This window comes from Athene cunicularia, assembly GCF_003259725.1.
Source record: "Athene cunicularia isolate RWA chromosome 12 unlocalized genomic scaffold, athCun1 chr12_part1, whole genome shotgun sequence".
Classification (NCBI taxonomy): domain Eukaryota; kingdom Metazoa; phylum Chordata; class Aves; order Strigiformes; family Strigidae; genus Athene; species Athene cunicularia.
In genome coordinates this window covers 17,678,246-17,703,773 of record NW_020799116.1, presented here as the reverse complement: position 1 = coordinate 17,703,773, position 25,528 = coordinate 17,678,246, and the positions used below count along the sequence as shown (strand labels likewise).

The 25,528-nt window shown below is 38.1% G+C and overlaps 1 protein-coding gene across 3 annotated transcripts in view; it reads left to right on the top strand.

Moving 5' to 3' along the window:
- The first annotated feature begins 9,623 nt into the window (after positions 1–9,623).
- The window catches only part of LOC113484751 (store-operated calcium entry regulator STIMATE), a 22,965-nt gene continuing 7,060 nt past the window's right edge, over positions 9,624–25,528 (top strand). Inside the window, exons 1-4 of one of the 3 annotated variants that reach the window (XM_026857337.1) lie at positions 9,624–9,736; positions 17,186–17,226; positions 18,990–19,085; positions 22,690–22,811. In XM_026857337.1, the coding sequence (XP_026713138.1) occupies positions 9,719–9,736; positions 17,186–17,226; positions 18,990–19,085; positions 22,690–22,811 (277 nt within the window). In that variant the 5' untranslated portion in view covers positions 9,624–9,718. Of the gene's footprint in view, positions 9,737–15,692; positions 17,227–18,989; positions 19,086–22,689; positions 22,812–25,528 lie in introns of those variants that run through there. The other 2 variants (XM_026857336.1, XM_026857335.1) reach the window with 2 other exon arrangements.

The window sequence follows — 25,528 nt, the reverse complement described above, 5'->3', positions numbered from 1 at the left end:
CCGGGGGCGCGGTCCCTTGTGCCCCCGCGGGGCTGGAGCGGGGCCTTAGCACCAGCCGAGCCGCCGGAGCTGGCGGGTTCGGGAGGCGGGCGGCTGGGACGAGCAGCGTTGGTTCGGAGAGATACTGCTTCGAGGACTTCCAAGTGCCCTTTCTGAAATTTTCTTTCCTAATTTTTGCGCCCATGCTGGTAAGATTTATCACTTTGGGAGCGGGCACATGTTCTGCTTTAAGTAAGACCGGCAAGATGTAGTAGTGTGTACGGAGTCACTCGGGTTTAGAATGTACAAAAGACCATATTAATTTTACCGCAGATGTACCTTGTCATGTCGTCAACAGCGAAGACAGACACACTTGTTTAAATTGCAACGTGCTGTGCTGTGCTTGCTTAGAGCCTCTGCTGCCCCTCCGAGCAGCCCGTGAGCTTGCGTGGCCGTTTATCTTAGCTCCGCTGATGAGGGGTAACTTGTTACGCTGCTCATTTGAGTTTGGTGGAAAGGCCAGAGGCTTTAGTGGCTCCGGCCCTGTTTTCTCTAAGGGTACAACAATGTGGAACAGTTCTGCTAGATTTTTCTTTCTATCCCATACTATAGTTAGTGTCCTTTCATCTGAGGAGCGAAAAACAAGCCCAGTGCTGTTACTCAGCTGACCATGAAGTTGCTGTTAACAAAATGTGGGGAAGGGAACATCAGCTACAAGTATTCTGCAGTTTGATCTAAAGACTGACCAAGATCCTGTTTACAGTAGACTTGACATGATAACCTTTCATGGTAGCATCATACAATTATGGTTAAGTCAAAAATTTGGTAACACATATTTGCATACTTTAGCGTTTCAAGTCATGGTTAGCAATTGCATTGCTCTTACAAAAGCTATGCATGTAGCAGTCGTTACTGTGTTACTGAATGACAGCAGTAGTCACCGGTGTGACATTTGGTCAAACAGAGCATCCTGGTAATTAGGAGTTTTAGCAGTTTTCAAACATAACTACCTCATAATGTTGCTCTTGGAATTAAGAGATACAAAGAGGTAATTCTTATGGATTGTACATTAAAAGATTAAGAACTACATGTTATTTGTCAGGATAGTATCTTTTTTCTGGAAATGGTATTGCTTTATGAATTTTACAGTAGGACTGGAATACTCAGTGAAAATAAGAAGTGAATATGGAAAGTACGTACTAGGAAAACTGAAAGCCTCATTGTTAGCTGCACTTTCCAACTTCAGCCCGGGTGGATGCTTTTAAACCATGAACTATTAGAAGGAGCTTGTCAATGAAGTGCTTACAGCTGTGGAAGAAGGGAGTGAAAGGAAGGTGGCCTTGCAGCAGTACTGTTGAGAAAAGGAATCTGTTTCCAAAGGAGATCAGAACAAAAACGGTGTAACTTGTCACACTTATAAATGCTTACATTTAAAAAGAGAAGGATAGGTATGTTTGTCCTAGTTTTGACAGCCATGTTCTCTTCCACTTTACTCTCCCCTAGCAGGAGGAGAAGCTGGCCCCACCGTGGGGACCAGTTACACTGGTAAAGGAGCAGTTTTCTCTCAGCTGTGCTGTGGTGGAAAGGATGGTTCTGTTCGGTCTGCTAGTTTTGCTAAATGTTTCTATCCTTTTGATATTATATGCAAAACATCTGGTATGTTGTTCCAAAACCTTTAAAAGTTGTCCTGATAAGCAGGACATTTTGTGATACAAGTGACAGATCTGGTGCAACAGAGAAGTAAGAACTTGTGGCTGAGAACAGGAGGGAGAGCATGACCTCTCCTCAGCAGTCGCTTCAGCGCCTACACGGTTGTTCCTGTCCCTGATCTGCTGTGGCAGATGACAACTTCTGGAGCTGGATCGCAGAACTGATAGAGCAAGAAAAGTAAACAGGTAGAGGTGGTTATTTTTAAGCTGGAGTATTTCTGTGCTCTGGTCCCCTAAACTGTCCATCACAACAGAGGGGGGAGTGCTGAGGGAGGAACAAGTGGCTGTAAGCAGGGACTGCTTGAGAAGTGGCACTGCTGTCAGGCCAGAGGTGGGCCTCCCTTTTGAACAGCATTAATTCTCTGTCTGCGGCTGTATTGCTGCTTCAGCTCTCCTCTGTAAACAGTCAGAGAACTGAAGACCCACAACTGTTAAATTTAACTTATAAAGGTCAAGTGACTTGCCCTTTTTTTTTTTTTTTTTTTTTTTGGTTGTGATTAATGGTGCAGTACACTCTGTTGAAAAGAAATTAAAATAATGGCAGCAGAGATAAACTGTACAATTGATCTTTATGCACAGAGGCTGGTTTTCCTTTGAAAAATTTTATTTGATATGTAAAGAATAAGAATTTTTGGTAAGTGGCTAATCAAAGGCTGACCCAGACTTGCCCTTGTCTAGATGAATCTTACCATGCTTGCATTCAGTGGAACAAAGAAAATTTTTAAAATTTTTTTATGATTGTAGTAACTAGCTGTAAGAGGAGGACCTTTTTGTGGCTTATTAGATGTTCATTGTCAAATGACTGAAGGAGTATTGTTAAAGCAAAAGTGTTTAAGATCTGACACTGCAGTTTGCTGTCTTCTTGTGTGTGCAATTATCCAGTTGCTGTACAGTTACGCTATCAACTGACCTGCCAATGACAGCAGTTGAGCTGCTTCTTTTAAGGGCTAAAACATGGTTAAATGTCAGGTTTGTAATTTATTGACAATGTGGTGACTCTGTCAGAGAGTCACTGATTGCTGCAACTATTTTCTAATACTTCAAATATTTTATAATCAAAGAAAGGTTTTTACCACAATCATATTTTCAGCCTGTCTTGTGTGTCCCTTGACTACTAATCTTGCATGACCAAGAAGTGATAGAGACAGAATTTCTCATTTTGAGCTGATGAAATGATCATTTGAAATTAAACCTGAAGTGTCCTTTTCTTTGTAGCTATTGCCTCTTTGTTCGGTTGCACAGGGAATGAAGAACGCTTTAATGTACTGACTTACCTCACAGCAGTGTTTTAAAGGATTGGCTTTGTTTTATTATCTTCAGATTCAAATACAAATCCTCTTGTAAACCCCTGATCTTTTCCTCGTAGAAGATAATTCAGCTAGTTATCATCTATCCTGGGCTTGTACAGGAGACTCCCTGACCCCTTAACCAAAGAGTAGAAGTTTGCATGTTTTTATTGTTGCAAGTCATTCAAGGCCCCTGAAATCCTATCCTCCTGCTCTCCATGTAAAGCATTGTCCACAGACTAGAGAAGTGAGGTCCTCTTCTGTTGTCTGAATCACCAGTGAATATGCTTAATCCTATCATAGGAGCCCATCAGTGTGTTGTCTTAATCACTGTGAATTAATCTTTACTGCTCTGAGTTCAGCTCTGTGCTGCAAGAGGCACATTGAAACAATTCCACCCAGACACTACAGATGTTCAAGTAAATCGAAAGCTGCACTGAAGTCAGGCGACTGACAGTCCTTTTGGATTCTGACTGCTAATTCTCAAGTCCATTAGCCTACTCTTCCTTAAGTTTGTTGCTTAATTTTGTTCTTGTCCTTCCTGCTTACGTATGCATTTTCCACCTTGGTTTATTTAAGCTAAGGCACTTCATAACAGGAAGTCTTAATGGGTTTCCCGTGATGGAAGAGGTGTGTGTTTTATGTGTCAGGTCAGTAAGCCAAAGATAATATTTCTTCAAAGTTTGCCATTATAATGCTTGTATTTTATTTCACGAGGATATTGATTTAAAATTACAGATTTGCTTCTTAGGTGTTTGAGTTTTTTGGTGCAATAATTATGGTTTTCCTTACGGACACCACAAAAACTGGTTTGAAATATTTTTGTGTAATATGATGTGTTTTGTCAGTAATCCCAAGCACCTTCTGAGCATTGTCTGATTAGGCTTTCATGGTAATGAGTGATTCAAGGGTACTGTTAGCACAGAATTCCCACACATGTACCATGGAGGCATAGTTGTAAATAATACAGTTTTTATTAGCCATACTAGAAAGGTATGGAGGGAGAAACCCTTTGCCAGTCCCTTTACCCTGTCTGACACAAATTTGCAAGTACTTCAGCTTGAATATGTATTTTATTTATTAAGCTCATCTGTCAGAAGATTGATACCTTGTCAGAGTGTGGCCGTTTGTTTTGGGATACTTGGGAACAGCTAAAAAATCAGATATGAACTGTATTGATGATATTATTTCAATAGAAGAGTCATTTGATCCTCTGCAGGTAGAAGGTTCATGTCTGTGGAGAATGTACATATATATATATATATATATGCATGCTGTAAAGAAGATCAAAGTATGTGACATTTTTATGGCTTTATTGCAGTTTGTGTCTCTACTCACACAGAGAAGGGTAAAAGCTTCTCTGTTACACTCTGGACAGGTGCAGAGGATAAGTGAGTAGGTAGGCTTGCCATTGAAGGTTACAGCTGAAAAAAATACCTTTTATAAGAACTGTTTTTATTTTTAAGGTCCTGTTTGCTTACAGTGTCATAAAGGAAGTACCTTAAAAACTGCATACTTAAAGTCCGTTAGCTTTACAGTTTTACAGCACATTTTCCCACTTGATAAGCCATGCAAGGAAAATTTAATGTTTATTGGTACAATAAGCTATCTTAGCAAGTAGTTTAGTAGAACTCAGAATGCTTTAGCAAAAATACGCTTTTCAAAGGAATGCTTTAATATTTTTTTCAAGGTAAGGAGGTATTATTATGGGGAATAATGTTCTAGGGATCAGGGACCTGAGAATAAATTAAGTCATTTCAGTGGCCTTTCAAAAAGAAAAAAGCTTAAAGAAAACTATTAAATACAAAAGAACTAAAGCATATGATTTTCATTTGTTTTCTATAGCACTTTTCTTTCTGCTTGAGCAGATTTAAAAAATGAGAAAATGGCAGGGAGTTGGCTTTGATATCCCAACATCAGGAGTGAAATACAGGCTTCTGAGTAACAGTAACAAAGTTATTTGCCCTAGACCTTAAGAAACATGGCAGTTTCCTAAGGTGTAGGGCAGTGGCCTGCTAGCAAGGCGGTGTTTTATTAATAAAGTCATTATTTTAAAAGACGACTTATCCTGACTTGATAATATCCCATTATTCTGTGTACATACTCAGAGTGACGCAATAATGTTGATGTGAATTGCTGCGGACCACCTTGGAAATGTGCTTTGGGCAACTGATTTTAAAACTTGTCTCATACAAAAGTATCAAATCTCAAATAGAATATTTCATATTCATACACAGTGGATCACACTTTGTAGAATGCACTTTATTATTTTTCCGGGAACTCTTCACAAGTACAGGTTCCTGGAGAATTGCCAGATGTGTGCAGAACTTGCATTGCAGTGTGTATTTGGGGTTACCTAGTATTAGGCAGTCTGAAACAACTTTAAGGACCGCTGTCGGGTGTCAGCAATGGGGATGAATCCCCCATAGGATAATGGCAGACTGGTAAGGTGTGCTATTGAGCTACACTAAAGAGCAAGATTGGGGGCGGGGAGGGGGAGGGTGCGAGCAAAGGGAGAATAAATTTTTAAAAAGGAGGAAGTGGGGAAAGAAATCCAGAACATGGAAGCAGCAGGACTTTTCTATCGGAAAAGAAGCGGGTGGCCACGGGATGCAGGGGAGCCCCTGGGGGGGACCCTGGACAGCTCCGCCAGGGCTCGGCTTGCCTGCCCTGGGCTTGGGCTCGGCCTTGGGTTTATAGTGAAGGGCTGCCTCTGTAAAGTAGACCGTGTCCTTCCCTGACGGTCATCTGCGGGTTTGGCTGTGCAGTCCCCTCCCATCTAGCCAGAGGGCAAGAAGGAAACAGGATGGAGTGATGGGAGTAGAAAGAAGGTGTCTTAGCCTCTTGCTCATTTGGGCCCAATCCATGGTGATTAGTAATGACCAGTATTTGAGTGGGCTATAGCAGCTGTTATTCTGCAGGTTAAGCATCTGCTTGTGGCTGCAGGACTCTGAAAGCCCCGTGAGGTCACTTCGGTCACAGCCAAGTAAATTATACCTTACAATGATCAAGTATGGTGTATCCCCAGATGATGAGGTATCACTTCCATCTATGTTACATGGCAACTTCCTTTTTGTTTTAAATAAATCATTAGTCCTTTCAGTGTCTCTGACATCCTTATCCATGTTTTGAGACAAAAATAAGAGATGCATTACAAGCCATAGCAGAAAAAAAAATGCAACCATGTGGGTAAATTAGCCAATTAAATTGCTTTCTTTTACCATGTTAATATTGTAGTACTCAATATATGAAATATCTAGTTGGGATAAGTTCTGTCCATTACAAGCTCTCCAGAAAGACAACTCCTGCTGACAAATTTCATGTTGTACAAAAGCAAGTCATAACAGTGTTGGAAACTGTTCAGCTGATTCTTTAAATGAAGCAAATAACCTGAACAGAATAAGAATTTTGGAATTTCTTTCTATTTTGAAAAGAGAAGATCAGTCTTGTTTTGTAATGTAGCTATGTGTCTTTGCATTTACTGACAATGGGAGAAATAGGCTTTCATAATATTTAGTCCTGCTTAAACTACATTTCCTTGGTGTTTTGATCAAAACTGCTTGCAAGATGTCTGATTCTTTGTTGGGTATAGATTGTAATAGCACTTTATTAGGTGGCTTAATGTCCTGGTTGTGTCAGGTCATTAATATTTTAATGCCACTAAATGCAGCAACTATTCCTGAAATGCCATGCTAGTAAAAGTTAAGGGGAAAAAAAAAAAAAAGGCACCAATTTAGACAAATAATCTTGAAGTTGCACTTTGCATTAAGTTGTCTGATGCCCTTCTTTGTCTCGTTCAGCTTGGAACATGTTACATTTTTCTTATTACTCAGCTGATTGCTGGATATAATTGTACTCCAGATAAGATTGTTCAGATTATAATTACGCATGTCATTCACATTATGAAATGTTTAGGAAAAAGGATACGTTATGTTGACGTTTGTAAACTATTAAAATGATAAATTACCCAGAAATTCTGAAGCTGTGTTTAATTAGAACTAACTTTTGGACTGTTAGCTAGACTGTTGTTTAACTGTAAACTGCATAATGAATGTGTTCTTGAGTAGTGTTTTATAATTAAATTTGTAAGGAGATGATCTGTACAAAAACACAGTGTGCATTTTTGCGTTCTGCAGTGATATTAATTTCATGGTTAATGAAGTTTGCATTCTTAAACTGGTATTTAACAAGGTCTTATCTGTGTGGATTTTGTTGATGAAATGAAAAATCAGGTCTGCTTTCTCATGCCTGTTAGTAGGAAATGGTGTGCATTCTCAAATATTTCTTGATCACAGCCAAATGTATTCCATATGAAACTTAGTGTGTTAAATCTCACTGGCAGGCTGAATATAAGCTTGGAGCTTGCATGAGACTGCAGGTGGTGTGGTATAGGGATGAGGGTTTAGGATTTAATCAGGAATAATTGAATTTGTTCACACTATTGCTCAAGGTACTGAAGATCTGTTTTTCTGCCACTGACCCTGAATCACACAGTTTATATATATTTGTTTTCATAACCTTGTACATATGTTGTCATATGTAATGAATGTTGAGAATGAAAATTGGCTAAAATGAATTCACAGTTTGAATTCCTCATAGCTCACATTCATGGTTTGGATTCATAGTTCCAGGTGTAAATTAGTTTTGAGCTAGAGTAGGGAAAAGGCATCCCAAGGAAGGTGCTAAACTTGTTTTTTGTATTGCTCATTATGTTTTTTTTTCTCTAGATGCTGCTTTCTTTTTTTAATCAAAAGTTTTTATAACTTGAAATGTTTAGACTTTGGTCATCCTGTCACGTTTTTCTTCTTGTAGTGATTAATATGTATTGGCTCACTTGAGAGAAGAGGAACAGAGTACTACATTTCCTTGTTTTACCTGGTCGCAGAGTATTAAATAGAGCTCAGGACGACTTGGGAAGCAGCTGGCCTGTAAGCTGCAAGGTGCTTGGAACATGAAGATTTGTGACAAGAAGTGTATTTGTATACTACTTCTTTTTGAGAGGTCTCTCCATTGCTTTGCTCCACTGACACTGTTGAAAGAGATGGGCTGGTGGAAGTAACTAGAAATTGTCAGTGAGAGATGAACAGAGAGGAGTTCCTGAATTTTTAAGGGTGTCAAATATAGGACTGACATAATTTTGGTAACTGGTAACTGGTGTTGTGAAGCTTTTATGAAACTTAAATGTTAAGTATTAAGATTTGTCATTAAAAAGATTTCTGCTGTGAATACCTAATTATTAGATACATTGTATCAAAAAAGTCTGCATAATTGACCACTGACTCTCATGATATTTGATCGGGCGTGAGGAGAACATAGGAAAGTAGGTTGTGTAGCTTTTGTTCTTTTTAAAACAGTGTTACAGAAAGTGTGTCTTGCAATTCAATGCCTTGATAGTTTCAGCAGCCTAGGGAGAATGAGCCTGGTAAGCAGAGACTTTAAATGAACTCTAAACATAGAGTATACTTATACCTTTGGCCTCCTTGATTTAATATATTTGTTGTTTATCACTTTCTACAAAGGGAAACACAGTTTTCTTTTTGCATAGATCTGAACTTAGGTTTGGGATTTGCTTTCTGCCTTTAAAACTGCTACAGTTACTGGCTTAATATTTTAATGAATGAGTGAGTTCATAGCTGTGATTTGGCAGTCCTGACAGTTCCCAAGAGCTGGTTTAAAACAACTGGCTTGAATGACTCCAAGTTCATTGATATCTGTTGTCATATGAATACCGTTCAGAAAGCTTCATGTATTATTGAGTAATCTTGTGAATGCTGTATGTGAAAATGGTGTTGTGAATCGTAAATTGCTGCTTAGTGCACGTTAATATGGATTGATTCTGTTTTGTACTAAATAATTCATGTTTCCCAAATGGTTCTTATTTTTAATAGAAAAAAAAATCCACTTGAGCACAACAGGCTGTATTTTTCATCTCTCACTAGGTGTATGTATCAGATGATAGGAACAGGTTGTCTGTTTCTCTAATAACCTCCCTTTTTCCTGGTTCAGAGTATAAAAGCAGTTGCAAGAAGGCTGTGTATTAAACTTCTAAAGCCAGTCTTACAGGCACTTTTAGTAGTGGAGGCTTAGATTTGCTTTACTTTAACTATCTCTTACCTGTTGAAGAAACAGTGGCATATGCTTCTTTCTCTGAAAGTGATGGGAAACTGATTTATTGTGACCTTTCAAATAGAGCACACCTTGACCCAACAGTGCTACGTATGCTAAAGGCAAATATAACAAATACCGGTCTCTGAGATCAAAACTTGTCTTATAATTTTCTTACCTAGATAAATATTTCCTAAGCTACTTGTGCTGTTTACATTCGTATTCTTAAAGCAGTTACTCACAACCTTTATTTTTAGTATTGTTATATCATTGACATGCCTTTCAGGAAGTAAAGGGCTGAGTATTTTTGTTTACATAACGTGTTATTTCATGCATTTTCTGACTTGTGAAGTGTTGCTCTCGCTGAGGAGATAGCAAATAGGTTAGCAATTGACAGCAAAAACTTTTGTCTAATTCTTTGTTAGCTTAGCTATTTTTAAAGTAAGCTTTACATTTAGAAAAGGAAAAAAGTTCAATTCCAATGGCTGTTGATGTGGTATGTCTGGGCTGCATGCTCTACTAAGACACATTTGTTTCCTTTATTGACAGCCAAGTTAATGCTTCTGTCAGAACCACACTGTCATGTGCTACCAGGATGCATGAGATCAGCCTTGGTGAAATTGTCTTAGACTGAGTTGTATGCAACAGGTAATACCACTTCTTTGTGTCTCCCCCAGCCAATCTTTACAAGCTAAGCATTTGGAAAATTTCTTTGAGCTTAAAAGACGTATGTGTTAAGAATAAAAAGCTCACCAACCTCATGTAATGCATTTGGCTGCTCTTCCTGAAGAAGCAACATTGTTTTATTTCAAAACTCAGGTAGCAGGGGTTTGTTTGTTTTCTGATAATACTTTGTTCCCTCCTCCTCTGCACATGAAGAGGAGCTTCACTTTGTGATAGCCATTCCTTAGCCATCACAAAACCTTTGTAGGGACAAAATTTACAGGTTGGTTTTTAGCTGGGTGTGGAAGCAGGTAGGAAGTAAATGTTTTTAGAAGTAACTTTTATAACTTGAACTTTCCTGTGCTTATCCAGCAAGCATTGCTCTTTATTTGATAGCATCTGTGAAATCCTTAGCACATCATTTTTCTGTTGTCTAATGTCATCTGTGTTGAAACAAAAGAGCCCTGGTCATGAGATAGCTGGGCTTGGCTGATGCTCCGCATTAGCGTGTTTAACTTTGCAGTACAACAAAGTCCCTTGTTCTCTGCTCTAACAAGAGTGGCAGTCAGACCTGTTTAACTGTCACAAAGTTTTTCCTGCCTAAAAACCATAGCCATGATACTATTCAAACTGTTGCCGTTGGAACAAAGAGACTTGGATAAGGTCTGCAGTTTTGCAGGTACTGCATGGCTGTCCAGACTCTGAATCATTAGTTTTTATGATGTCTCTGAATAACTAACTAGCTGAGTCGTTAACCTTTGTGTCCAGCGTTTCTATAAAGTTTCTCCCTGGGTGACGATCTTTAATGGGCAGGTTCTTAATTACACATGTATCTCTACAGAACCAGTGAGGCCAAGGACACAGTGGTATTAAGAGGCTGGGTACTTGCATGGCTAATACTGTTCTTTGTCTAACAGAAGTTTTAAAAATCCATTTTGCAGGAGAGCAAAGCAGGTGAGATCATGCACTTCATAGTATGTCAGTCTTTAATATCGACTCAAACAAAATTTTCCTTTGAGTGACTTATTCCATAATTGTCTTCATCGTGAAGAAACCGTGGCTCCTGGTATCCTTTTCCAATACAGCTGTACCACTGGATGTAGCTGAAAATCAGTTCCAATCCATTATAATTTCTGCTTTAGTATAATTAGTGTCCAAGAGTGTTGGCAAGTCTAGGTCATTAAGAAAAAATACAATGAAGGATTTGGGGGTTCTTATGTAGGGGAAATAAGCAGCAGACTTTCAAGGTCCCCTGTATTTGAGTGTCTAGTAGTTGTTAATGGGGCATGGGAAAACAAGGAATTGCAGTTGGGCAAAAATTGAATTGCTGAGAACACAGTGCATATTCTTTTTTTGCATGGAAAAATGATCTGCAAGCTGGTTCTTCTGGCCTTTTTTTGTAGTCATATTTATTACCTCTCTTTAAACACACCCTCCCTCCATGTTTTTGTTTTCTTAAACTATGAATATAGGGAAATGCTGAGCTCTTAGGTGTCACAGAAGCTTTTGGCAGTCAAATGATACGTGGTTTGCACACTGGTATACCTTCTTGTAAGGCATCGTTTTAGCCCATTTTCATTAGGCATATTGTTTCTTGCAAAGTTAATTTAAAAAAGGAAAATTCTATCTTGAGGAAATCCGTGATTTCTTATCCCTCTTTGCTGCTACCATGAAAATAATGGGGAGGCTAAAGTAAAACTGCAAGCCTCTTAAAAGCTTTGCTTTAGTGGGAAAGGGAGATAAGTTCAAATGTATGATAAAGATCATGGGTATAACAAAATTCACATATAGTTGTTGTTCCATGGTGGTGTGAATTTTCAGGAATTATTAGTGTGCATGTGCTTATTCAAAAGAGTCATAGTTCCCACTGTTGTGGGAAAAGTGTTGATATTAACAAGCAGATCAGTGTTTTTGACAGTCTTCCTAAATAAAACTTTAAAAAGATGAAATCTGGCCTGCATATGTAGTTGATTTGACAAGATTTTTATAGGGTTATAACTTGCAGGATCAAATTATGATGCATATGTTCTCTTGATAACCAAATGTTCTGAAAATAGTTCAGTTGCCTGAGAGTAGCCATATGAAATTCTGCATCTGACTCTGAGTTTGGATGCTAGTGCTTGGTTTAACTCTTCAGATGTTGCTCCATACATTATTAACAAAATAGTGTTCTACTGGAAACTTTAATGCTTATCTTAAATGTTGGAAACTATGTGAATTAATGTCAAAGTAACCCCACAGATCACACAAGTCTTGCACTATGAGGGCTGTGTTGGAGGATCTATCTGGTTGCAACACCTTATTCAGGAAGCCCAGTAAAACCAACCTGCTGGAGGAGATTCAACACTCTTGTGATATAACACTGTATGGAAGCTCAAACTGCAGCAGACTTCTCACTATTAGATTCTGTGCAGACATATATACAAATCTGTGTGATTTTAGTTAGCCATGCTTTGGTCATTGGCTCAAATCTTGTCATATCACAGCAAGACGATTTTTAGACTTACAGATCAGTTTTTGTTGAAAGGAACTTCAAATGTCACCTGCCTCCACCTCCTGCTCAGAGCAGAGCCAGTCTATGTTCCCTTGCTCAGAGCATTGTCCAGGTGAATTTTTAAGATCTGTGAAACTGAAAGTCGCTGCACCCTTTCTGGGAAACATGTTCCAGAGTTTAATTGCTCTCACTAGAATTTTTTACTTCTATCATGCTGGAATTTCCATGATTGCAACTTGTGGCTGTTTCCTCATGCCTGTTGCCTGTGCACCTGTGAGAAGGGTCAGATTCTGTCCTTGCTGAAACTGGCCCTGTGCATGAATGAGCAGGTTTGCATGTGGGGTGTGCAAATGTGATCTTATCCTTACTAACCTTTCCTCCTCTTGGTTTTCTTCTTCTGTCTGGCTAGCTCAGCTGTTGCTTTGCTAGGGTCTGATGACAGAAATGTGTAGGAAGCTTACACAGAATCACAGAATTATCAAGGTTGGAAAAGGCCTTGAAGATCATCCAGTCCCAACCATTAACCTCACACTGACAGTTCCCAACTACACCATATCCCCCCATGCTGGGTCAACCCGACTCTTAAACATCTCCAGGGATGGGGACTCCACCACCTCCCTGGGCAGCCCATTCCAGAAACAAAACATGCTTTGTCTATGACCTATTTTTGAAAAAGTTTTGAGAAGCACTAGAAATACAGTGAAATTCCCAATTCTCTCATCAGAAGAGCAGTGTTATTGTAGTACAGCTGCAGAGGACATCATACATGTTTAATATTCTTTAGTTCATTTTCCCTTTTTTTTTGAATTTCAAATTGATGAGCTAGAGAAGTTTCCTTAGATCTTTACTGGAATCAGAAAGATTCTTACTGTGAACTGCCAGAACATGTGTCTGAGAAATGCAGTAATACATGATACATAGAAACATTTCAAACGCTTGAGTTGGGCCAGTTTTGTGCCGCTACAAGAGCAGCCATCTGTAAACTTGGAGTTCTTGAATCCATATTGAAGTTACTTCACATCAGCAAAATAACTCCCGTGGGACTTTTTGGGGAGGTGAAGAAGGGAGAGAAGAAAAGGCTGAATTCTAAGTACAGATTCAAGTGTTGCTTTTCATATTGACACTTTGGAGAGGTTTTACTTTATTTCTTCTATCTGTTCTTATATATATGTCTGTTCTTATATATAGCCTTTATTCTTCCCTATGAGTCCTCAGTTTTGTGGAATAGATTGCGAAACTCCTATGTTAAAGTAACTGTTAGAAACCCTTCCACAGTACTCTGGCATTAATTATTCCTAGAATTTCAATGAAATGGGAAGACAATTTAATGAACTTGAATTTTGCATTAGCAATACTCTGCCTTATATGCTTATCTATTATCTGTCCATCTGGCAGTGCACATGCTTGTTGGCAGAAGTGCTTTTATTTCCTTTCCTGAAAAATTCTGGCATTGAATGTATAAACAAGCAGCACTCCTTTCTTCATTTATAATTCAGCATGAAATGCTGAACATTATTAGTTAATTAATATTAAATGTGGTGAATTCTTGCTAGTGCGCGAATAACGCTCCGAATTGAAGCATATGGAGTGGTACCACCTCCTCACAGTGAGAAGCTGGCAGATTGAGATCCATCTGTCAGCAGACACATGTACCAGTGCATGTCTCTGAGTTTACAGTGAGGCAATGCAGACTGCCAAGAGAAACTGTGAGTGGGGCTGAGAGCATCTATAATCGTGACATATTTTGAGGGAGGGCAAATGGGGAGGGAAAAGCAGTATCTTCCAATTTGATATATGCTTTAAAAATTTACAGAATCTTTATTTGAAAAAAAGTGCTGGCTTTTTGGTTGCAAAATTAATTTACTAATAGCAAACATGCTATGGACCCTGAGCTTACCAGTGTGGTTTTCTACAGGCTGTTGCTTTTTTGCTCAGTTTACTTACTGAGAAGGCCCCAGCTGTCAACAGCCATACAGAAAACGCACTCCCTTCTGGGGGAGAAGTTAAATTGCTCTCAACTTCAGCCACTCTGATGTGATAGTATGTTGTGCTGGGTAGGCAGCATAACCTGGATACTGCATCAGGGGTATTCAGGAAAATACCTTATGGTATCTGTGTGTGTTAGAAATACCTGATGCTCACGGACAGAGAGCTGCCAGAAACTAGGCTGAGAAAACAATCCTGTTTCATATGGATCTGCTGGGCTTTCGAGTGTACAGGTACATATTCATCAGGTAGCAAGTACTAAAGCAGTTAAACAGATTATCTCATTTCATTTGAGGGGATAGAAGTTTATGGTGTGATCAGCCATTTAATACATTCCTGAAGGAAATCTGTAGAGGCTTTCACTCTCCTGTTTAATGTTAACTCAAATGAAATGTTATGTTTTCAGAACTGGCCAGAGAAACATGGACCATCTGAAGTCTTAGTATGGATAGAATTTGAAATGGTGTTAGTTGAATTAGTTTTGAATATGTTCATTGAAAATGATTTTTTTGGTGAAAATGATTTTTTTTGTGAATGCTTTAGAGAAAGAAATTAATCCACAGGCTTATACAACTTCCTCATAATAATAGACAAAAGCCTGAGCTTAAAATTCCCCCTCACCCCTCAAAGTATGCAGATCTTACCAGTTTGATTTCTATTTTGTCTGCAGAAAAGCATCTTGCACAAACTCCATAGTAAGTTGATACTTCTGTTCCTTGCATTTATTTAGTGATGCTTTGGCTTTCTGTTGTGCAAAAGTGACACTAATTAAAGTAGTCCATAGTGTGACTGTGGAGGACTTGTCATAAAGAGCAAACTGGTTAATTTAGCTGCATGTTGCTCATTTTTAACAGAAGTTTTATATTTATGGCATGCTGTTCACAGAGAAAACTGCTGGCAAATGTTGCTATTACAACTTTATCTTTGGTGTAAATGTACAGTCTTTTCCTCTTCTCACTTTTTAATTTCTAATGGTTGTATTATATGGGGTCGAAACACAGTTTCTCTCTCTCCTGTGAGAAGCACTGACAGACAGTAAAATGGCAAGTTGTTAACTTTGTGCTCCCTGCAAATGTTTCCCCTCTGCCTTGGAGGTGGATTTTATTTTATTTATAAATTTACATTAAGATGTTTGGGGAATTAATGCTGTATTGTACGAGGATGATTGGCTTTGGAGAAAACTGCCTTACTTGTGAAAAGATTGTGACTGGTTTATAAACCGAAAGGTGTTTTAGTGCCTAGTGAGGTAAGCATAAGTTATATACAGTATCCTATTTGAAACTTAAATCATCACTAATACGTGGAGAAGCAAGTTAAAATATCTACTGATGTTCTGCCTGACTCATACCTGCTATAGTTTGTGACTTTTAAGACAGAATCTCGCAAGCTGAAGGGGAGGAGGGGAATTGGGGCTTAAAGAAAAAATTTTTTTTTAAAGATCTGAAATAAGAACCTAAATAATTTTTTTTCAAGACTTATGTTGAAGGAACTGATGAGTGACACTGAATCTTGGATAGAAGAAGGTAGTAAAACCCATATATTACACTCATCCTTAGTGGAAAGGTTTTCCATTACCATGTTATCTTTGTTCTGCCTTTGGGATATATAAGGAATTAGTATCTTGCAGCTGTAGCAGAAAATAAATCTGTTTTACAGCATCAGGCCAGATCTGGCATAGGTGAGGCTGCTGCAGCTCCCTGCCCCAGGTCTGACCCGTGGCAGAGCTGAACCTGTGTTCCCAGTAGGGAAAAAGGTTTTCTTGCCCAGAAAGAGTTAGAAATGGAATTTCCCAAGAAGATAGGATAAACTGCATATCAGACAGTACAAGTGTATGGACAATCCACTGTTTACATGCAAGCATCTATTTTTAATCCCCTTATCCCTCTATTTTCTCACACTTGTTACTCCATGAGTCAGCTAGGTCCTTCATCCTTCCCTTTCTTTGCCTTTGGTTCCTCCCCTAAACAACCTATAGTAAGTCTTGTGCAATCTCAAAACACTTCCCCTGCATCCCATACCTGATGCACTGACCACCTCCCTCCCAAAGATGCTCCAGTGCTGGCTCCCCAGGGTGGGTGTCACCCCTGACTGGTGGGGCTGAGGCTCTTCTGGGACAGCCACCCCTTCTTCCATGTCTGTCATTTGTGTTGCCCCATCTGCCTTTGGGCTTCTGCTCCTTCTGGGCTTGTGGGGATGGACCAGGGAGTAGCTGGGCAAGGTGTGATTTGGCTCCCCCTCCTTTGTGGATGTGCAGAGTTGTTTTCTATCATATCTGAACAATTTGTATTGATAAACTGTATCAAGATTAAACTAGTCAAATTTATCTGGGTTTTTTGCCTTTGGATAGTTGGCATTAATTTTAATACTGGATTTATTTTTTTTTAGTATGTTAAAAAGTATCAACCTTTTTATGAAAGGATTATCTGACTCAAAAAATCTGTCGTGCTTTCCTTTTGCAATTCAGTTTGCCCACAGAAGTCTTATTTGTCATCCATAAAGAATGTATTGCCATCAATAAAGAATGTATTTGCCCTGTTACTAATTCATTTGATCTATTTCTGGTATTACAGATTGGCCCTAATATTGTGAGAATACTTTGCAATTTGACTTTTGGTCTCCGGTGAGCAAAAGAAATGGCTTTTTCTAATACCTGTTTTCCTATTGGAAATTAAATTTTCTGGATGGACAGTCGTAAAAGCTAAGGCCAATGAAATGGTGGTCAGTACGAGTTCATTTTTTCATGTGAGGTATATTGGCAGTCAGACGATAGATCTGTAGGAACTTGAAAGTGATAGAAGCAAGCTAGTTTCTTTAAAAATGTGTCCCTAGAGATGGATAAACTGAAATACAGTTGTGTAGGATCTAATTTATCAAAGAATGTAATGTTTCTGGAAGATTATTTGCTTTTACTTGTAGCTTTGGGATTAGCTGATTGTCTTCAACTACATTTTTTTTTTTTTTTTTTCAGAGAACCAAAGCATGAAAGACGTCCCTGGAGGATATGGTATGTTTCTGCATGCTTTATTCTTATTTTTTCTTGTGTTTTTAGAAATTGAAGGAATGATTGTTTGCATATGATTATCAAAAAAAGGAAAAAAGTGATGACAAGAAGTTGGTGACTAACAGCGAGGGACAAGAAAAGCCAAAATACATGAGTCAACAAAAAGTTAACTTCTTTGTGTCTCGCTGCTAGTTCTTTCTTACTGAACACTTCCAGGAATCTGTACAAAGATGTGCATTTAGACATAAAGCTTCAGGTTTTACTTCTTCCTGCTGATGGAAACTCAGTTGCCCTAAGATGCATCTGTACATCTACAAACTTACATAGGCTTGCAAGAAGCTCTTGGCTGGGCTTAAACAAAATTCCATGTTCTGTACCTATCCTACTATGTATAAGATAAAAACCAGTATGGTAAAAGATATAAATACATAAGCCATGAAAGAATACAAAGTATTAAAAAGTGTATTTGTTTTTATTACTTTTGAGAAGTTGTTGGACTGTAGTTATGTAAACATAACCTGTACTAGCTTTGAGACTGGTGTAAATGTTAAACTGTCATTCCAGTTGTTGAAGACTTCAGTGGTTTAAATTAATCTCTCGCAGTGCTGCTTTTCAAAACTAGTCCTGACCTTTATTTTGTTGAAAAAATAAATACAAAATCTTTGTGTACTTACAGTCTACCTTAGCATGAAACTGAGAAGTGCGGTAATAGCCTTTGTTCTGGGACTTGAGGATTGTTATTTATAGTATGGTTACTGATTAGATAAGTAACTCACTGGCTTCCTGCCTCATCTCCAACACTCTGCTTTGTATGTCGTGCAAGGAATGCATGAGAATAAAGTTTAAGACAAAGTTGTCAGGGAGAGGAAATGAATTTGGGCATAAGAAGTTGTTTGGATCTTTTACACATGGAAACAACAGGCAAAATGGGTGTTGGTCTGTACAAAGAACACACTCTTGCCCAAAAAGTACTTTCGACACGATTCCTATATTTAACATTTAATAAAGAGTCTGCTGGAAGTTTTGGGTCTGTGCAAAGGATGGTAAAGCTGGTAAGGGCTGAAGTCAATACTGAATCAGTACCTAAGTGGGGTTTTTTGTTTTCCCTGTAAGTAGCAAGCTGTTTTCTGTCTAACTCTGTCATCTGCTTTGGAGATAATGCTTTCAAGGTTTCTAATTCTTTTACATTGTGGTCTAAGCTGTTGTACTACAGATAAAATTTAGTGAGACCACTTCATGCTTTCAGGTGAAAAATATGTTGGCTTTTTAGCAAAATACTGTAGATAAGGGACTCATTAACCAGCTATTAAATTGTTCATCAACAAGCACATGAGGATTTTCTTTTTGTCAGTGCTATATACTTGCTAAAAATGCATAAACACAAAAGAACTGAAGTATCTAGCCAGGCTGGGATACTCATTGTTTACAGAAGGTTATTAAAGACTTAGCTAGGTTTAGTGAGGATTAGCTCTTGGATAATGCATACGATACAAGAGGTTATCCCTAGACTTTAAATTTACAGTGGTAAGGTTTCAAGTTGGTACGACTTGGTTTGTTGTTAGCAATATTCCAGAAAAAAAAGGGGCAGAGTTTAAAATGGAACATTGTTAAATAAGCTAAATACCATGACAATTTATCATTCTGGTGTTCTCATTTGAAGAGAAATTGAGTAACTGAGATGGAATTTCAATTAAGACAAATTTGCCATGTCTGGCTGTGCTCTAAACAGTTTTGTGTGTCTTAAAAACTGTTTTTACTCTATACAGGTTTTTAGATACTTCCAAGCAAGCCATAGGGATGTTGTTCATCCACTTCGCAAATGTCTATTTATCAGACCTTACAGAAGAAGACCCTTGTTCACTGTGAGTGTTTAACTTCAGAATAATTGGAATTTCTGCAGTTGAGTTTGATGGTGTACATGAACGATAATGCAAAATAGAGCTGAGAAACCAATTTTCATGGTACAAGTCAGTCACTTTCAAAAAAACTCCGATTAAGCTTAATTAATCAAGTTGGGAGTTCTCCTCACAAGTTCATGTCTGGCAGGACCTGGGAAAGCTTTTTCTGGGCTGTATATAGGTATTTTAGACCAACTCTTGTTACTACTTTTCCAGTTGAGGAATTAGGATGCACATTGTAGTATGAGACTGTTTACTGAAGGAGGTGCTAGGGACCAAAAGAAATGAATATAAAGTTGTGTACACTGACCTCCAACTGCATTGTTCACCACAGCAGGGCTTTAATATAAAGTCAGGTTGCTTTCAGGGATATTTAGCAAAAATCATTGATGCTTGTATTTTCTTCTAAAACCTACATTAGCTACTGCTTTATTATTTTCATTTTGTTAAAAGCAGGAAATCTTGCTCAGTACCCAGGCAGTTAGTACAAAAATTAATTTTGCAATGTCACGCTTGGAGCAGTGTGACTAAGTAGATAAGCATTTCACTGTAGTATATTAAACCTGAAGATTTTATGACTAAGACCCCCTCAGGCTCTTTACAGGAGCTCCTGAAGCAAATGGTAATTGCTTGGGTTTGTTCTTGATAGGGCTCATGCTCAAAGAAGCTTACATATTCCTGGTAATAGAAGCTGTGAAATTACTTTTAAAAGCCTAATAATTTGCCATTTAAAACCAATCCAGTTCCTTCAATGGCATCTGCTCACTGTTGTCCTTTGGTAAACAAAGGAGCTAGGCAGCTCAAGGAATATGCTTGTGTTGCTTCACAAGCCTGTTTTATTTCCCTTATTCCTCCTCAGTTTTGTGTTCCTGCATGCTATAAATGTGCAAGTAAAACACTGTTTTTTCTCTTCCCACCACTAAGAATTTTGTTAAGGAAGATGCATTTATTTTAACACACTAACTGTAAATTTTAAATTAAAATTATGACAACTTCAAGAATACCAGGCATCACTGGAGGATCTTCCTTGCTTACCGGTTTAAGAATTTCCTGAGAGATCCAAAAACTGGCAGGTGCAAATTGCTTTCATTCAATTTTATATAATAAACTATATATTCAAATAAGCTAACCAAAGCGTGTCTAAAATTTCAGTTTTTAAAGCATAGTAGTTTATTACAGTATTTTAAAATTTAAAATAACTTTGTACTATGTTCTGGGTTTTCAAAATAAAAAGTTTACTAACTTGTGTTCTTTTCTACATGGAATAATATTACCTACATAACTATATTTTCAAATACCACTTCTCGTGTAAGTGTACCATGGCACAAAACATGGAAGAGGGTGATGTAGAGAACTGTTATTCACTGTTCTCGGGATTACAAAAATTGTAATGTGGAGTAGTATAATTTCTCAGACAAGGGTGCAGGTCCTGCTTGTTAGCAGAAAAAGTAGCGTGTAGTATTAAGCAAAGCCACTTGTCCTTTCTTGGGAAAAATATATTAAGTGTGGAAGTGGGTCAAAATTAGTGAGTAAAAGCAATGTTTCTGTCTGAGTTTTAAATAAGAATAATTTTACTTGGCATATTCAAATGTAGATAGTTTTCTGTTCTTTCCTGCCTTGTAGTTAGTGGGTTATTTTCAGAACAAACCCAGAAAATGTAGTTTTAGAAAACATTATTGTCCAAAGCTTGGAAAGAACTACAGTTGGAAGTTCCATTTATTAGTTTGGGAATGTAGTGCTGTAATTCAGGCAGGTGTGTGATAATATCACAACTGATAAAACATCTGTTAAAACATCTTGACAGATGGGTCGTTGTTTGAAGAATTTTAAATAGCAAAAACAAACAGCACTTCTCTTCTGTAGTGCAGGGTATTCAGCCGGCTGTATGCAATACACCAGGAAGTTTATATGAACGCAGCCATTAACTCCCTGAATTCTCGGCCAAATGCATTTATCCGATAGTGGCAGCAACTTGTTTTGTTGTTTGTGCACGGGTTACATGTGAGCAGGGTTAATGCAGTGCATCGCTGAATGAGCATGTTGCCTGCATGTAGTGAGCCTGACGGGTTTGGGAGTATCAGGCATACTTGGCCTGTGCTGTGAGCTGTAATTTGATGTGAAGTAGGTGTTGGCACATCTCTTCTCCCTGCTCCTGATGGCTGCCTTCCTGCTGTAGACTTACAGCAGCCCCTTGTGGCCTTAAAATGACTTGTGTGCACTTGTAATTGCTGAGTTTCCTCTGCCAAACACTAAACCTGGATTTTTAGTGTTTGTCAATACGAAGCACATTAAAACTCTGATTTGAGACACAACTATTAGAAAAGTATTTTTTTAGGAAGTTTATGAGTAATTCTTAGCTGAAGCAAGGCATGTCTGCTTCGGTTTTATTTTTGGGATGCTCTTGAATGGGGTTTTGAAGGTCAGAACAGCTCTTTGTTACTGCTTGAATGCATGTATTCTGTTTTCACTTGCCACATTGCTGCTATCTTGTCCGCATGGATTTGGCTACACAGCCAGCAGAAGTCCACAGGCCTCTGATTTGCTATTTTTATCCCTGCAGTTCCTACAGACTATAGAGTTTACCTTAAATATTTGGAATTACCAAATAAGAATCTCAGTAACAGGGATTTACTCTGCATCTTATATCTGGCTCTTTCTCAACTGCTGTTTTCTTCAGCTGAAACTAGTGATAGTAAATAAACCAAGCTGACTTAACAAAATGCTCTGAATTTCAGCTGCACCATTTAATGAACCTAAGAATAATCTGAAACACACAGTAATTTCAGGTTTCTTGAATTATAGGTAACATCCAGCAGCTTCTCTTGAAACTATAAAATTAGTAGTGCAACAGTTGTGTGTCCGTTGAGGGGTGGTTTGGGTTCTTTTCTGGGAAGGCTTGTTCCTGATTATTTCAAATGTTTATTAGGCAAGAACTGAAGTGCAGGAAAGTAAATCGCTTTTCTTCCTAACACCAAATAAATTGAAATTTGGCCTAGATGGTGACTGTACTCTGTAGGCATGGTATTCCACTGCACATTCGTCCTTGTTGAGGCTAGGAGGGGGTTCCCTTGAGCAAGAAAAACCGTCTAGTTGTGGTGTCTTTCCCCCTCAGAATGAAAGTGGTTTTGGTTGGGTTTTTACCTTCAAATTCCTTGAGATGCATTTAAGATAACTTCTCTTTTTATTTCTTTTTATTCCTTTGTTTTTATTCAAATACAGGTTTTCCATACAGAATAAAATGCACAATGGTAAAAAGGAAATGGTTTTAATTTAAAGGAGTAAAATGAATATTGGAGTTTAATGTAGATTATGCACATGCACACACCAGAGTTCACAAAAATAGTAGCTGGAGCTTAACTTTAAGGACCGAAACAAAATACTGAGACTCTTCTAAAACTATTTCAATTTTAGGCTAAGTAATTACAGAACTGCATAAATGATGATTCTCCAATACTGTGGCTGCTCAGCTTATATACACATCCCTTACCAATCGTGGTGTTAAAATACACTGAACTTGTAGAAAACGGACCCTTGCTCCTTGTTTTCTTTTACATTTTTTTCCTTTCAGGTACCTTATCAACTTCTTGTTAGATGCTACATTAGGAATGCTGTTGATCTACATTGGTATACGTGCAGTCAGTAGCATTGTGGAATGGCAGCAGTGGGAGTCCCTTCGCTTTGGTGAATATGGTAAATGTTTCTGTTCTTGCACTGAAATGATTTTCAGGATAGAATCTCGCAGTATTTCAGCTAGTGATTAACTCATCTTAAAATTATTATATAATTATTATAGTAGTAATTTTAATATTTCCCTTGTCATGGGGGTTAAGTTTTGTATCAGCATGCACCTTCTGTGTTAGCTCAGCAAGTCTCTAAGCATTTACTGAGTTTGGGACAATTGCTTGAATGTTTATTTTTTTAGAATTGTTTGAAGAAGTTATAATATTTGCTAATCTCATGGTAAAAATAATGGTATGATAAACTTACTCTGAAACACTTTTAAATAAATGATAGCTGGTAGGTCATTTCCTGTTAAAGCTTTCACTGAACTACTACATGCTGTTGTGTGAAGGTACAGGCTGAGTTCTGCCAGCCCTCTCTAAAGTAAACAACCACATACCTTCAGCGAAGAGAGTAGTGAGATGGCCTGTGTTTGTCCTCAAGTAATGATCACTCGAGCCCTGCATGTAGGGCTTGTGTCACTGATGAAAAATGCATACGTCTTTAGTACAGGCTAAGGGATAGACTAGTGAAATCACTTTCCTGTGAAGTTGTGGGGTTTATCTTCCATTATGTCAGCCACAGAAGTTCACTGATCTGCAGCAATTGCGGATTTGCAGGTGCAGTTGAGTATCATGCGTACTCAACATCGACAATTATTTCTGATCAACCTGTTATTTTCAGATTGCTTAGTCTGACTGGTTGGGAATGGAAGTCCTGTATTAGGTGCTAAAACTTACATTGGAAGCTTCTTGATAGGAATGGGGGGAGAGGTTGCCTTAAGAGAGCAATTAAGAGAGCTCTTCATCACAGAGGAAAACAAACAAAAAAAGCCCATGGTTTGGGGGGAAAAAAAGTTTAAATAACATTTGCCTAACAAAGTAAAAGCTTTCACAGCAATTTCATAATTATCATTGGTAGATTTCTTTGGTTTTGATGATTTTAAGTGGCTGACAGAATTAAGAAGAAAATAAAGGTCTTGCCAAGTTCAAGTATTTTAAAAGCTTGGGAAATTTACGATTAAATCAAATAACAGTAATTGCTACTTGCTTTAAAGTCAGAGGTTTAAAATAGAGATGACAACGAGCTTCTATCTCAGGAAAAATATCTGCCTGTACCGTTAGGGCACTTTTTGTTAGATTTGTGTAGATTTAAAGCGTGTCTTTTAGGGTACAGTTTATGAGCATTTAAGCTGTTTAAATCAGCACTGCCACAACCCTGTTTATCTGCTTTTTCCCACATGTCACAGTCCAGTATTTCCACTCTTTTCCTTGGTGGAAACACATCTGACTCTTCAGGGAACTGATTCAGAGAGCTAAACCATCAGAAAATTCACCATATGTAGAAAAGTAAATAATTCCTCCAGATCAGTGCCCAGACTTGGTTCTCTAAGGGATTAGGTAAGCATCAATGCCCAGGGAAGGGAAAAGGGCGAGGATAGAACTGAGACATTGCTGAGCTACCCCTTCTGACTGAGCTCTGAGACCTACTGCCCAAAGTCCCCTTTTCTGATCATTCATGTTGACTCGAAGCCATTTAAAGATGTTTGAACAGCTTTCAGCCCGTATAAAATTGGCTTTCCACTCAGAGCAAAAAAACTTGGTGTATCTATTACAATTATAGATAGATACTTGTAGTCATGTCAAATGCTAGATTTTTATTTCTTCCTAATAGCATTCTGTTTTTTTCTTATATAATTTTAAAGGACATTTTAATTTTCTTTTAGCAATAAGCAGTCTGTGTGGATGGGAGAATGTGGGGAATATATTCACTGTCCTGAAATTTCTCTCTATCTCTTATTGACTTCCAAAATGAATCTGTTCTTATTTTAGTTAGTTATGAGGCATCCGTGACTGTAGTCGCTAAGCTCTTAAAACCAACAAATGAACTTGTTACATGTTTTCTGCTGTGGAGGTGGTCTGCGACTCATCCATTATTGTCATTTTGAGATAGGAAATCTGAAATGCCTAAACTTGATTATCAAGTATTTCTTCTGTGTGTGTATAAGTGATGTATGAAATTATATAAATCTTCCTTATTTGTTCTTTCCAGTATCTGATCATTTTATTAGTGACTTTCTTCTCTAGATCTTCATTAATATGCTGTCCTGACCTTAGTGTGTTGGTTTTTTAATCAAGCTATCATAAGGACTATTAAAAAGCATATTTTAAATCAGTGTTTCTATTAATTATGTGGGAGAGGCTTCCAGTATAAAGAGAACTGGATAACAGATGGAAAGTTATTAGTAATGGCTTTGCAGCCAGGTTAGACCCTATGTCAGAAATCTGTCTAAAAAGGACAGGTTACACTGGATTGTTCACTGCCCTCTTCTGTTAAGTACTACTGTTGTTTCTGAGGTGAAAACCCTCATAACACCATTTTATTGAAAATTTTGCACTATGGCCCCAAGAAAACTTGTCTTTTCATAAGATTATTTAAAATAATTAAATTAAGAAGGGTAGAAGAGGGGACTAAAATGCAGTCCTGTGGGGTCATAAGTGTGTTTAGGCTTGGTATTTTGCAGTTAAATGTGGATGTTTAGCATATGTGAGTGGTGAGGTGTTTGCTCATTAAAAGTATCAGTGGCTCATGGCATTTTATGTGAAGTAGTAAAGTCACACCCTCAGCCTGGAGATCAGTGTGATTTCAGATTGTCTTCAAGTATAGGAAAGGAAACAAGAGCTCTC